This window comes from Heterocephalus glaber, unplaced genomic scaffold (assembly GCF_053883595.1).
Source record: "Heterocephalus glaber isolate CG9 unplaced genomic scaffold, H.glaber_assembly_v1.0 deba00001472, whole genome shotgun sequence".
Lineage (NCBI taxonomy): Eukaryota > Metazoa > Chordata > Mammalia > Rodentia > Bathyergidae > Heterocephalus > Heterocephalus glaber.
In genome coordinates, this window is record NW_028258315.1 from 69,710,326 (window position 1) to 69,724,302 (window position 13,977).

The window sequence follows — 13,977 nt, forward strand, 5'->3', positions numbered from 1 at the left end:
CAGTGGAACTCTGAACACTGAACACTAAGTAGTCTTTCTCATTGACAGTGGACATGGAAAATCCTTGGAACCTTCTGGGAGAAGATGACAAGGTGAACTTGAGTTTCAGGGTATGAACAAATTTCTAAGGGCATGTGAGACTTTGTCCAGGAATTTTACTTTTAGGATTTTCTCTGATATTCTTGTGTGGACACAGAACTATATGTTCAAAGGTAGCCACTTACACCATTAGGCAATAAGAGATGGGGTATTGGGGCCGGGGATTTAGCTCAGTGGTTTCGCCGACTGCTGCGCAAACACAAGGACCTGAGTTCGATCCCCAGCACCAAAAAAAAAAAAAAGAGATGGGCTATAAGCTAAATGTTTGTCAGCGGGAGACTGGAAGCCAGTGCAACTGTTAAACAGAGAGAGCACAGGATGTTCTTTCTGAATGAAGAATTTCCTCCAAGATAGTGAGTTAACGAAAGTACAGAACAATGAAGACACACACATAGACATACACACACTTCCTGAAAGGTATGCAAGAAACTGGTATCACTGGTGGTCCCCAGCAGCCTCCAGGGAGGAAACTGGGAATTGGATATTTGGGGTTCCTTCTGAATCTTCATCATGTAAATGTTACCAACTGAAAAAAAAAACCCCATTGTTAAATGTAAATTTAACAATGTACAGCCACGATTACTGTTTGGATCAGGATTAAGAGGGTTTGGTTTTGTTTTGTTTTGTTTGGCACCAGGGATCGAACTCTGGACCTTGAGCTTGCAAGGCAGGCGGCAGAACCACTCACTAAGCTAAATCCCTGGCCCAAAATTTTTAGTTTTTTAGATTGGCCCAGGGTAGGGACTATGAAGGATAACCTGACAGCTGGTAGATGGAGTCATTTCATTTTTTCTTTCTTTCTCTTTCTCTTTATTTCACTTGAGAATGAACTTAGGGCCTTTGCACTGAGATGCATCTGTAGCCCTCTTTTTTTTCATTTTGAGACAGGATATTTCCAAGTCACCAAATTGCCCAGGCTGTGCTCAAACCTGCAATCCTCCTACCTCAGCCTCCCAGAGTGCTGGAATTATAGGCATGCACCACCATGTCTGGCTGGAATCGATTCTTTTTTTTTTTTGTACCGGGGATCAAACTGGGAACTTTGCGCTTTCGAGGCAGGCACCGGAACCACTGAGCTAAATCCCCAGCCCCTGGAATCGATTCTTTTAAGATGAGTGGCTACAGGTAACATATTTAAGTTCCCCACAACAGTTTTCTCATCTGTAACATGGGAAGACAAACTAATACATCACAGAGATGTGATGAAAAATTAACTCTTGCATTACAACAAACATTCTGCACAATGCCCAACAAATGGATTCACTCTGCAGGATTCCAGTGATGTATAACCATGACCCAGTTATAAAAATAATCCCTGTGTTGCTGTCATCTCATCATCCCTTGCTAGGCAGCAGCCATGAGGACTCCAGCTCTGATGTAGGATAACAGGCTTTTATGGGTTGTTAATTACCTACCATGGTGCAGATAAATGACCACAGACTCAGCACCTTCAAAGAGCAGACATTTGTCATCTCAATTTCTGAGGGCAGGAGTCGACAGGCTGCAGCTCAGATGCAGGTGGGACAGGGTCTCACCTGACGCTTGGGATTCTCTTCTACACTAACATGGGTACTGGCAGAACTAAGCTCCTTGCAGCTCCTAGTCATGGTCCATGAGCACTCACCATGAAGACCGCTCCCACCAAGGCTGCCTACCTCTTCAGAGCCATGGGAGAATTTCTCCCTTTGACAGGACACAGTGCTTCTCTTAAGGCCTTTACCTGATGAAGTCAGACTCACCTGGAGAAAATCTCCCTTGGATTAACTGAGAATCAACTGCTTGGGGACCTTAATTACACCTGCAGCACCCCTTCGCCTTGTACAACAGCATATACTCAAGGGAATGACATCCATCAGCTTGCCAAATGTCAGAAGCACTCAGAGAACCCACCCACCATGGAGAGGATGAACTCAAGACTGTGACTCACTGGGGGTCACCCGAGGGTGCAAGTGTCACCGTGGGCCAGTCTGGGAGCCAACTCACCACACATGTTGGGGAATGGCAATGTGCTGGCCCTGGGTTCAAATGCAGCATCAGAATTTAGTAGTGTTTTTTTTTTTTAAACCTGGGCTAGTTACAAAGTTACCTTCCAGCTTCTATTCAACTACAAGAAGGGGAAAGGAAAACATATAAAGTCAATTGAAGTTTTAAACAAAGGAAAACTGTGTGTAGAATCGCCTGACACCGAACAGGCACTGAAACCTTACTTCTCTCTTCCCAACCCTTTCTAGAGGAATTTATGACTTAAAAACAAAGATAATAATGGTGGAAGACACATGAAGATGCTTTCTAAAATACAACACCCATGCTGTCTTTTCAGGGAAACCCCAAGGAGGGGTTTCCCCCATTCCAGCTGATTTCATCTCTAGCAAAAAACAAAAGGAGCGACCATCACCGGCACCTGCCGTCATGTCTCACAGTGGCCCCTGCTAGATCAGCTACAGCCTCCCCAGCAACGAGCCCCAAATGGGCCACGTACGGTACCCAAACAATGGACTTGGAGGCAGGACCACAGGATCACTTTCAAACAAGGTTTTATTACATGTAAAATACAGTCTATTGATCATGAAAACAAGAAGGAAGGAAAGAAAGAAAAAAAAGAGAGAAAGACTTCAAATTGTCCTTTGAAGAATTCATATTCTAACCGAGTTTTACTATTTATGGCTTTGTGATCTCAGGCAAATTATCTAACTTCTCTATGGCTCACATTCCTGATCTGCCAGTTAAGGGTAATGATAATACCCATCTCATAACACTGTGAGAGCCAAGCAAGGTGATGCATGTAAAAAATCCAGCCCAGTGGCTGTCACCTAATGGGAGCACTATTATTCAGCTAAGTACCGCTTTTCTAATTTAAAAAGGGAAGTTTTTTTTTAAAAAAAGAGACTTCTTCATAAACAATATTTAGAGTGGTGCTGCCTTCTCTGGGGGGAATAAAGAAAACCTCAGCAGAGGAAGGGAATAAAAATATATGAAGGTCATACTACAGTTAGTACAGTAATTCTGCTTTTCAGAATGTTATACTTCACTCTGGATCCAAAAGCATTTAATTAATTTCTCCCCCCCTTCCCCATTCCCTTTGGAAGAAACTTCACTTTCTGTATTCTAAAAAATGAGGATGATACAGCTTTTTTCTTAGGTTTCACAGAAATCTTTTCAAAATAATACCTGGAAACTGCTTTACAAACAATTTTTCTCACTTTCCCTATTCACTAATCTATGGGGGGGGGCAGAAAAGAGAAGAGGGAGAGAGAGGGAGGGAGGGAGAGAGAGGAAGGGAGGGAGGGAGAGGGAGAGAGAGGGAGAGAGAGGGAGAGAGAGGGAGAGAGAGGGAGAGAGAGGGAGGGAGAGGGGGAGAGAGAGGGGGGGGGAGGGAGAGAGAGAGAGAGAGAGAGAGAGGGAGGGGAGGAGAGATAGACAGACTCCTCCAGGAAACAAAGAGCCACAGCACTGTCCTTGCTGACTGAGATACAAACCAGGTGAATCACTTGTTCTTTTTCTGCAGGAGTCTGAGAGGCAATTTTGTTAACATTTCCACTGGTGAGCTGGGGTGGGGGTGAGCCAGTCTGTCCCTTTCCCTCAGGAAGGCCCCAGGCCGCTGAGCAACTAGCAGCCAGTACCAGGCTCAGACCCAGGCTACTGCTGATCCTGGAGCTGCTAAGGGCCCCAGGGAAGAATGCCAGGGAGTCAGCAGTGAGCAGGGGAACCAGTGAGCCAAACTAGTGACAATGACAGCAGCATGCAGCAGGCAGCAGGTCAGAGGGAGGCTTCTGGGCCTGCAGCTGGGCCAGCGCAGCACAGCACAGCACAGCATGGTGAGGGCAGATGGCAGGGAGGAAACAGATGGCTGTCCAGTGGGCTGAACAGGAAGCGCCAGGGCTGGGAGGAAAGGAGAAGAGGGGAGGCCTTTTCCACAACAAGATTTGAAATACAGAATCCCCCAGGCAAGTTCCAGGGGTGTCCGAGAGGGTCTCTAGGACCCACTGTAGTGGCAAAAAAACCTGCAGGGCTCTCTCCAGACCCCTGGGGAGCACCGTGCCCCCTCTCGCCCTGCCCTGGCCCCTGCTGCCTGGTGGACCCTCCAGCTGGTGTTTCTAGCAGTGTTACCTTGCCTCTGGCCAGTGGCTCCCAGCCTGTAGCAGGCAGTTATTTGGGGTGCCCTGGAGGGGAATTCTTGTTGGTGATTACAAAATCCTCATGCTCTAAGCTTGATCTGTAAGGTCTCCCACACGTGTGCAACTGCCAGTCTTCAAATGTCTACAGATGCTGCTGCCATTCATTACTTAAATACAAGTGTATTTAAAAGTATGATTGAATTTTCTAGTCTATCTCTGTCACTGTTCCTTTTCCAAACCATTAAGACACCAAAAGTACTACTGGAAGTTAAAATATTACTATCACACTTGGCTCCTTGGAATTCCTGGATGATAAAGGGACATCCATTAATTTCTGGACATTAAAGTCTGGAAAGTTGTTTAATGCCAACCACATTAGGAGGGCAAGAAGCACTTCATTTCTCTCTCTGCAAAAGGTCAGTGCCATCTATCCTGAGGAAGTATTTATGGATTTGTACACCAGGAATTCTCTATGAGGAAGTTCATCACAGCCTTGTTTGTACATGTGCAGAAATGGAAGCTCCTGAGCTACGCTGGGAGAGGTAAGAAGGGAAGATGGTCACATAAACCATGGGAACTCTGTGACTGGTTATAAACAACACGACTAAAAACCAAATTGTAGGCAGACATTAAATGACATGAGAAAACATTCATTATATATTAAGCCCCCAAAAAGCATCTTACAAAATATATACACTATCATCCTAATTTTGCTTTAAAAATACCAAAATTATGGACCAAGGATGTAGCTCAGTGTCACCATGCCTGCCTGGCAAGCACAAGGTCCCGAGTTTGATTCCCAGTACCAAAACCCCCCAAAAAACAAAAAACAAAAAACCCCAAAACTTATATGTACCTATAAAATAATGTAAAGTTTTACTTTAAATATTAATTTCTGGGGAGAGGGAACTGAAGAGTACATTTTCTTCTGTTTCCCAGCATTTCTATAATGAATAAGTATTACTTTTATTATGAGGAATAAGGCCTGTAGGTCATTTTATTTTTATTTGTTTGGCTCTTGGCAGAGAGTAGTTCTTGTTCTTGGGTCAGGATTGGGTTAGGGGCCAAAGAATGTTGGCAGTGAGAGTCTTTGCTGCCTTTAAAGCTGCATATTGTAGGAAGCAGGGCATATGTGGGCAGAACCCACTTGGACCTCTAGTCTATTTTTCCTAATTATAACAAAATACCTGAGGCAGGATAACTTTATAAAGAAGAGGCTTATTTAATTTAACTCACTGTTTTGGAGGCTGAAAATCCAAACAGAATGGCTCAGTCTCTAGCAAGTGCCCCATGGCACAGGGTGGAATGTGTGCATGAGTAGTCACATCTCAATGCAGGAAGCCCACAGTGAGCCTGGGGTCCCATGATCCCTTGTGAGGGCATGCCCCTCAACACCTAAGGACCTTCTACTAGGCTCCGCCTCTTAAAGTCCAGCCTAAAAGATCCTCTTCCCACCACCACACTGAGCATTGACCTTTTAGGGACAAACAGCATCCAAACCATAGCATGAACCAAACCAGAGCTCCCTCACCACAAAGATCTCAAATGAAACACACAGAGGTGGATCACTCTGGGTCATGCTGGAAGTTCTGCACTCAGGTTTATTCACAGCTAGACCTGAGGCTGAGACACAGCAGTCTAATGATCCATTTGGCATCTGGGCTGTGAATTCCCAAAGTGAAGCAGGGAACTTCCCTGGCCTTCTAGAGGATCTTTAGGATTCACTTTCCTGCCAGAAAACTTAGTACACACACACACACACACACACACACACACACACACACACACACACACACACACACACACACACACACACACACACACACACACACGGTGCCACCCCACTTGGAGAGGATCCTTCAGTCTTAGTTTAGACAAAACATCCTTTTAGCAGATAAAGCAACGTCCTCATTACTATCCTGAATTACTATCCTGAATTGAATAAAATGTTTATGTAATCTGATCTTAATTTCTGTGACAACCAAAAAAACTAATTTCCACAAAATTCCAAAATGACCCCTAGGGGGCAGTCCAGCTCTTGGTGGAGAATCAGGATATAAATGGAGAGCTGAAATTGACAGGGTGCTTCCTGATTTTGTTAGAATAAAATCTCATGACCTGGCAGACTTGGAGTCTGGTCCCTCAGAACTTCCCCTACTTGCTCAATCTGACCCTCATGCCCCTTTCTTCAGACTCAGGCCATTGTCCAAGTTTTCTTCTGCTCGTAACACTGCTCTCTCTCAGAAAGGCCTTTCTTGATCCCCCCTCCCCAGAAATATCACACTCCCTAATATGTGCTTTACACCTCCAAGTATCTCTCCTTCACAGCTTTTGTCCCAGTTTGTAATTACAGCTGACCCTCTGTATTAGTGGGTTCTGTATTCGTGGATTCAACCAACCTCATATCCAAAACATTTGAAAAAATATTACAACTGTGCTGAATATAGACATTTTTCTTGTCAGTAGTCCCTGAATAACACAGGATAAGTATTTACACAGCATTTACATTATATTGGGAATTATAAGTAAGCTAGAGATTTTTTTTTTTTTGCGGTACCAGGGATCAATCTCAGGACCTTGTGCTTGTGAGGCAGGCCGCAGCACCACTGAGCTAAATCCCCAGCTCCAGCTAGAGATGATTTAATGTACATAGAAAGATGTGCACAGATCATATGCAAATACTGAACTATTTTATTTAGGATCTTGTGCACCTGTAGATTATAGTATCTGAGGGGGTCCAGGAACCAACCTGCAATGGATACTGAATGACAACCATATATATTTATAGCCAGTTGATTAATGTTTCCTTTCTGTCAGGGCCCACAATCTGTGAATTAAGACTAGAGGAGTTCAAGTCCAATGGTACTTTGCCTTTGGGCCAGTTGGTATGTAGACACCCTCTCCGCTTCCTCCTGGTGGCAGAAGACCCATAAAGCCCTGTCACTCACAGGGCAAGATAACATCTTCTAAGGACCTGACTCTTCAGAACAATGCAGTAGAGGTTAAAGTCCCACTTTAGGGGGAAACTCAGGTTCTCTATTAATTTATACTCTATCCTTATAAGAACACTGTTCTTTTACTATCCTGTGGCACCCACCATCGCTGTTCCTTCAGTCACACACCACCCCCCTGCTTATGTGTACTCAACAAATAGTAGCAAGGTTGAGTTTTTGTTTTTCGCCTGACATGAGACACTTACCTCCCAGGCCCCGGTTTATCTGCAAAATTGTCTTTGTATTTTTTTTTTTTGGTACTGGGGATCAAACTCAGGACCTTGTGCTTTTCAGGCAGACAGCGGCACCACTGAGCTAAATCCCCAGCCCAAGTCTTTGTCTTTTACCCTTCGACGACATACCCCTCAGCAAGCTATCCATGGCAGCTTTCTCTGTTAGTGTTATGAAGAGGACAAGGGCTGATCTGTCTTGTTTAATCCTCTTTCCACAGGGCCCGAGCACAGACTAGGTGCTCAGTATTTGCTAAATAAATAAGTGAACCTCCTAGAAGACATTTAGGTTTCCATCTGTGCTGCTTGTGAACTATATTCTGATTCTCCTTCCATATGATAGTTGTGCATATATCACAGCCCATTTTTTCGAACAGGCAGAAAGGGTCTATCTTGTTAATAATACACATGCCTCACACAGAATTTGGTGACCTTGTCAAAAAAAAAAAAAAATTTAAAAAGGGCTGGCTCAGTACAAAGGCCCTGGGTTCAACTCCCAGTACCCACACCACACAAACACACACAAAAGCAGAGTAGATGCTGAAGCCAATTTTCTAAATATCTGGGGTGGGAAGATTAAGAAACAAAAGATAACTGCTAAATGTCTGAGGTGATGGACATGCTAATGACTGATTTGATCATTACATATAGTACACATCTATTGAAACATTACTCTATACCCTAAAATACATAGAATTTATTGTTAAAAAAAAGCAAGACATGGTGACACACGTCTGTAATCCCAGCACTCAGGAGGCTGAGGCAGGTGGACCTTCAATTTTAGGCCATTCTGGGCAAGTTCCAGGCCAGCCTGAACTGCACAGAGACTGCCTCAAAAAAAATTGCCCCAATACTGGCTTATTTCTTGTTACATCATTTTCATTCCCACCGCTACCGAAGTTTCACTTATCTTCATATTAAACATACTGAGTAAACACAGCAAAGGTGTGAACAGGAACTCCCTACCTAACAAACTCATGCTTTCTGTCAGGGTTCACTTCTGCCTCCTTCCCTAATGTGGCCAACTGTCAGAACTGGGCCAGCCACTTAGGGAACTTGTGCGTCATCTCAGCAGAACCGCAGACTTGAGAGCAGGAGCTTTACTGCAGCCATCGTTACTGCAGCAGTGGAGATGCGTGTGGTACTCCCAGTTGCTGGCTAAATGGACAAGTGGACAAGGAGCATTGAGAGAGGCCACAAGCGCCGTCCTGGGCTTCCTTATTACTCCAGCAAGGCCGTCTGAACTCTTCGGACCCGGGGCCCGCCTTGGGCACCCCAGTGATGCCAGGAGACCTGGTCCTTCAGCCCGGATTCTGTGAGGCCTGGTGGCAGGTGTAGTGGAGACACTGAAGATTTCCTGAAATATTTCCCCCTCAATATCCCATGGCTGTACTGCAAAGCATCCTGCTCCTCCAACGTCTTCTCTACAGCTATTTCTTTTCAATGGCTAATGGGGACAAAATTCATATACTATACATTCAGCCATTTGAAGTGTAGAGTTCAGTGGTTTTTAGTACATTTACAATGGTACAACCATCACCACAATCAATTTTTGAACATTTTCACCATCCCATCAAAAAACCCACACCCACTGGCAGTTACTTTCCATATCCTTCACTACCACCACCCCCAGCCCTAAGCAACCACTAATATATTTTCTGTGTCTAAAAATGTGCCTATTTTTGATATTTCATATAAGTAGACTTATATACTATAATATAATCTTTTGTGACTGACTTTGTTCACAGAGCAGAATGTTTCTGAGGCTCATTCACATTGTTGCATACTTCACTCCCCTCTTTTTTGGCTGTGTAATGTTCTGCTGTATGGATGTGCCACTTTTTGGTTGTCATTTATTCATGCATCATTTGCTGAATGTTTGTGTTGTTTTTACTTCCTGGCTATATGAATAATGCTACTGTGAATATATATGAATATAAGCCTTTTTGTGGGCAGCTACTGGGGTGCATGGTGACTTCTTCGTTACTGTAGACTGCTGTTCCCAAAGTAGCTGCACCATTTACATTTCCACCATTACTGTCCCAGAGTCTCAATTTCTTCACACCTTCCACATCTTGCTGCTTGGAATTATCTGCCTTTCTTATGCTTGTCATCTTCGAGGGTGTGAAGTTATCTCACTTGGTTTCGATTTCCCTAGATCTATTATTAAGTAACAACTCTGCTGCAGTAACGTGTTCTGGGATATGATGAGGCCATAGGCCTGGGTAGGCCCTACTGCTGCTACTGATGATTGTGTACCTTCAGTAGCTCTTAACCTTTCAGCCAGTTCCTCATTGGTCAAAGAAGTGACTTCACTGGATTCTTAAAAAAATGTAGTGAGATGATACCTACATAGTATATAGAATGTAATTTCTTCCACATGACCAAGAATAATAGTAGGGCTCAAAAATATGCCTTTTTTTTTTTTTTTAAGTTCCTCAAGTCGAAAACTGGGACTGTGCCTCTGGTCTAATAAGGAAAATGAAAGACATGAACCTTTCACGGAGGAAAAAGACCAGGAGGAAAACAGACAAGAGGGTGACAGACAAGAGGCCCAAGCAGACTGTCCTGAGTGGTCTCTATATTACAATACGCTCACCTAGCAAGGACCCTTTCATTCCCCAGGGTCTGATCAAACTAGTCTGTAGCTACCTGGCATCATGTAGGGAAGGGAGAACCTGGCCTGGTTTTAAGAGGAGCGCCCTGCTTTGAGAGAAGTAACTGTTCAACAGGACCCATCATTGTCACCTGCAACCTGGCATGAAGGCCACAGGCAACAGGCCAGCTGAGGAACTTAAAATGAGAGGAAGGTTTCACATACCTTTTGTTCTGCAAACTCAAGGACCAACAGGAAGGTTTCCCATCTCCATTACCTTTGTGTACCAAATCATAGATCAACAAGGGCACTTTTCATCTCCCAATATCTTTGTCTACCAAACCATGGTTGAAGATGGAGGCTTCTGATCCCAATCTGGCCCATCCAGCACACAAACAGGGTTTGTCTCAACTCAGGTGGATGAGGGAGGCCAGCTATCTGTTCCATTTAGCTGTGCACATCTCGTTTAGCGGTTCCTGCCCTTCCTCAAACAAACTTTATCTTGAACTTTATGTGGCTGGTGCTTCTGTAGGCACTTACTCCTCTTAAATTCATGGCAGGTGATTCTTACATCTTCCCTAGGGATGGCAGGCAGCTTCAGACCCTGTGAGAGCGAAGCTGCCCTTGCAGGATGTATTAGAGCAGTGAGATTTAGGACAGCTTGCTTGGTCTCTTGTTTAACTCCTTGCTCTCCTGGTCTTTTCTGAGGTTCCTGCTTGGGCATTTGATGCTCATTTGTCTGTTATTTATTGACTGATTGATTGATTGATTGATTGCAGTACCAGGGATTGAACTCAGGACCTTGAGCTTTCGAGGCAGGCACAGCACCACTGAGCTAAATTCCCAGCCCTGAAGTTCATCTGTCTTTATTTCTGTAAAATACTTGCTTAGTTGTTTAGCCAACAAAACAAAACAAAACTCCCTCCAACTTCAAACCCAAGAAGTTGGTTTAGAATGGAAGTTTGGTCCACTGCTAAAATGCCTCTACTTCCTAGTTTTTAGTTCCTTTTAGGAACTAATGTTCAGAGAAGAGAGAAGTGAGTCCCCTCTTTAGCCCTGGCTCAAGACACACTCTGCATCTGGAATAAAGGGTATGCACAAGGGGAGGGCTATGGCCCCGGCCCAGCACCCTGGGGCTGCTCCACCTTAGCAGGCCCCACATTCCAGGTCTGTGACCTCGTGCCCCCCCCCCCCGCATCTCTTTACAAAAACTACCACTCCCCCCCCTGCACCGTTCTTGCTGCAAACATTACAGTGAGTGGAGAGTCACAAACAGCCCAACAGTTTCAAAACAAACCAGTGCAAAAGGGTTTAAAAACATGTTCAAAGAACTACAAACTGGGAGGAAGAAAAGTTGGGGGAACAAGAGAACAGGCAGGGGCTGCGTCTGGCCTGGCCAGAGGCCCTTGCGTCTCGCTGGTAACTCGAAGAACCTGCACCTTCATCCTGTCAGGGTCCAGGTGACCCCATTCAGAAGAGTGGCTCCCCAAATAGTACGAGCTCCTTAGGACAGGCCTTCCTTATATGATCGTTGCCGTTAGGGGCGGACCAGGACGGCAGTCCCCGCGGTCCCAAGGCTCCCCGTGCACCGCCACCAGGGAACGGAAGGCAGGACCCTGAGACCTCCTCTCTTGGGCGTCGGCGCTCCGAGCCCGGAGGCCCCGCGGCGCCGGCCCGAGGAGGGCGGGTTTCGCTGCCTCTCCACCCCCGGCAAGGGTTCGAGCTGGCCGGCCCAGAGAAGAGGAAGGAAGGCGGAAAGGAACTTGTGCCCACCGTTTCGGTCAGACGGCGGCTCAGGCTCCGCAAAGGGGTTGTAGGAGAAACTGGGAGCACTGGTGGTTGGGGAGTGCGGCCGCGAGGCCCGGGGCAGCCGGAAGCTCTGCGCCTACAACTTTGGGGAGGCCACTCGGCCTCGGCGCCGCGGTCCTCGCCCGCCCGCCCGCTCGGGGGCGCCTCCCTCCTGGGGACCCGGGCCCGCGACCCCGCCCTCTCTTACCATTTGGGCCACTTTCAGAAGCGCCCCCTGGGTGCGTGGGTAGACGGGATCCAGCAGCCCCTCCGAGGGCTGCCCGGCGCTGGCGCCAGGTCCGGGCGCGCCGCCGCTGCTGCACGTGGTGCGGACGAGCCCAGCTCCGAGCGACATCGCGGCCCAGCCCGCCGGCCGCCTCGGCCGGGGACCTGGGCCCTATTAGGAGGGCGGGCCGGGGCGGGCCGGGGCGGGGCCGGGGCGGGGCGCTCGTCCCCAGCCGGTGGCGGGACGGATCCCGGACCGCTGGCCCGCGCTTTGCAGAGAGGGCGCCGCCGTCCCTACCCTCGGGGACGCGCGGAAGTTGGACTGGCGCGGAAGGAAACCGGACGCCTGGGTCTGTGACCTCCCCCAGTGGGCAAACTGGGGTCACAGCTGGTGCCTCCTCCGGGGATTTTGTGTGGGTGCCGCACGGGTGTGTGCTCAGGGTTCTCTACGGAAGTCTAACTCACAGGCAGTGAAATGCCCAGGCCGTACTGTACAGTGCAGCTTCATTAGTTTTTCTGTGGGCACACCTGTGTAACCATCACACATCAACGAATAGGACACGCCCAACACCTCGGAAAGCTCCCTCGGGCTCCTTTCCTACCTACCTTCCCTTACCTCTGCCCAGCACCCTGCTTCTCAGCTGCGGGCACCCACTCTACATCCTGTCATCCTACATTAGTTTTGCCTGATCTTGGACGGAGTGTTTTCATTTGTGTCTAGCTTCTTACATTCAATATAACTCAATTGAGATTCATCCTTTTGGGAATGTAGGTAGTTTGTATCAGTAGTTCCTTCCTTTTTGTTGCTGAATAATATCTCTTTGTGTAGGAACACTGTATTTAACATTTTTCATTTACCCCCAGCCTGGCCTCCAACTCCTGGGCTTCAGCGATTCCCCTCTCTCCACCTCCTGAGTAACTGGGATTAGAGGTGTGTGCCACTGTGCCCAGCCACAATGAGTTATGTTATGAACAGGGTCCTATAAGGCTGTATTTATACTGTAGTTACTCATTTGGAGAAAAGAGCAAAAAATCTATCTTTCTGAGTTCCATCCCCAGTACCACGAAAAAGTAAAACCAAAATTAAAAACAACAACAAAAACACCCTGTGAGCTTGTTATAGAACAGCACTGGCTGTCATTAGAAGACGTTTCATTGTGGCATCTTTTTGTTATTGTTGTTTCGTTTTGTTTTTTGTGACAATTTACAGATTTACATACTTCCCTAAGGGATGAATGGAAGCTTGAGATTATACTGTAATTGGTACCACTCTTTTGGAATTTCCCATAGAAATAGACCATTACCTCAGTAGGGGTGGACCATCCTCTCCCACTGACTAAGACTAAAGACAAGACTCTATATTATTGACCAAAGTTAATGATGTCATCCATATCCCCTTGCTACATGCCTGGCTTCCTTATTGTATCAATATTAGCTAAGCAGCTATACTTGTAATCTTATTGGTTGATTATAGCTAGACCCATGTTGTACCCACATTGTGACTTTGCCCTATAAAACATTGTCAGAGAGATGACCTTGGTGACAACCCACTCAGGACCCCTCCTGTCTCTCAGGAACTTTTCCTATTCTCCAATCCTATTCCTCAATAAATTTTTCCTACCTCTTAACTTCCTTTGTCCTTTGGAATTCATTCTTCAATTTCAGGGGACACAAACTTGGCCCATCTGACATCCAGCAGATTGAGAGTTATATTTCTCTTATATCAATCTGTCTTTGATTTTAACAGACATAGGGTAGCTGTGAGAGAATATATTTAGGCCAAATGAACTTATCTAATTTATCCCAAATTAGCCTCCTTATTCTTCCTGAAGAGTATTCATAAGTCCTTCAAAGGCTTACAGAAGTATTGATCACAGGTCTGTCTCCTTGACAGAGTCTCAAAATCCTGTAGAGTCTCAAAAGGAACTGCT

At 46.2% G+C, this 13,977-nt stretch overlaps 1 protein-coding gene across 1 annotated transcript in view; it reads right to left on the bottom strand.

Annotated features, from left to right (window-relative positions):
• Positions 1-12,356, bottom strand: part of Cmtm7 (CKLF like MARVEL transmembrane domain containing 7) — a 46,098-nt gene extending 33,742 nt beyond the window's left edge. Inside the window, exon 1 of the mRNA XM_004857829.3 lies at positions 12,030-12,356. Coding sequence (XP_004857886.1) covers positions 12,030-12,176 — 147 coding nt within the window. The 5' untranslated portion in view covers positions 12,177-12,356. The remainder of the gene's footprint in view (positions 1-12,029) is intronic.
• Positions 12,357-13,977: the final 1,621 nt, after the last annotated feature.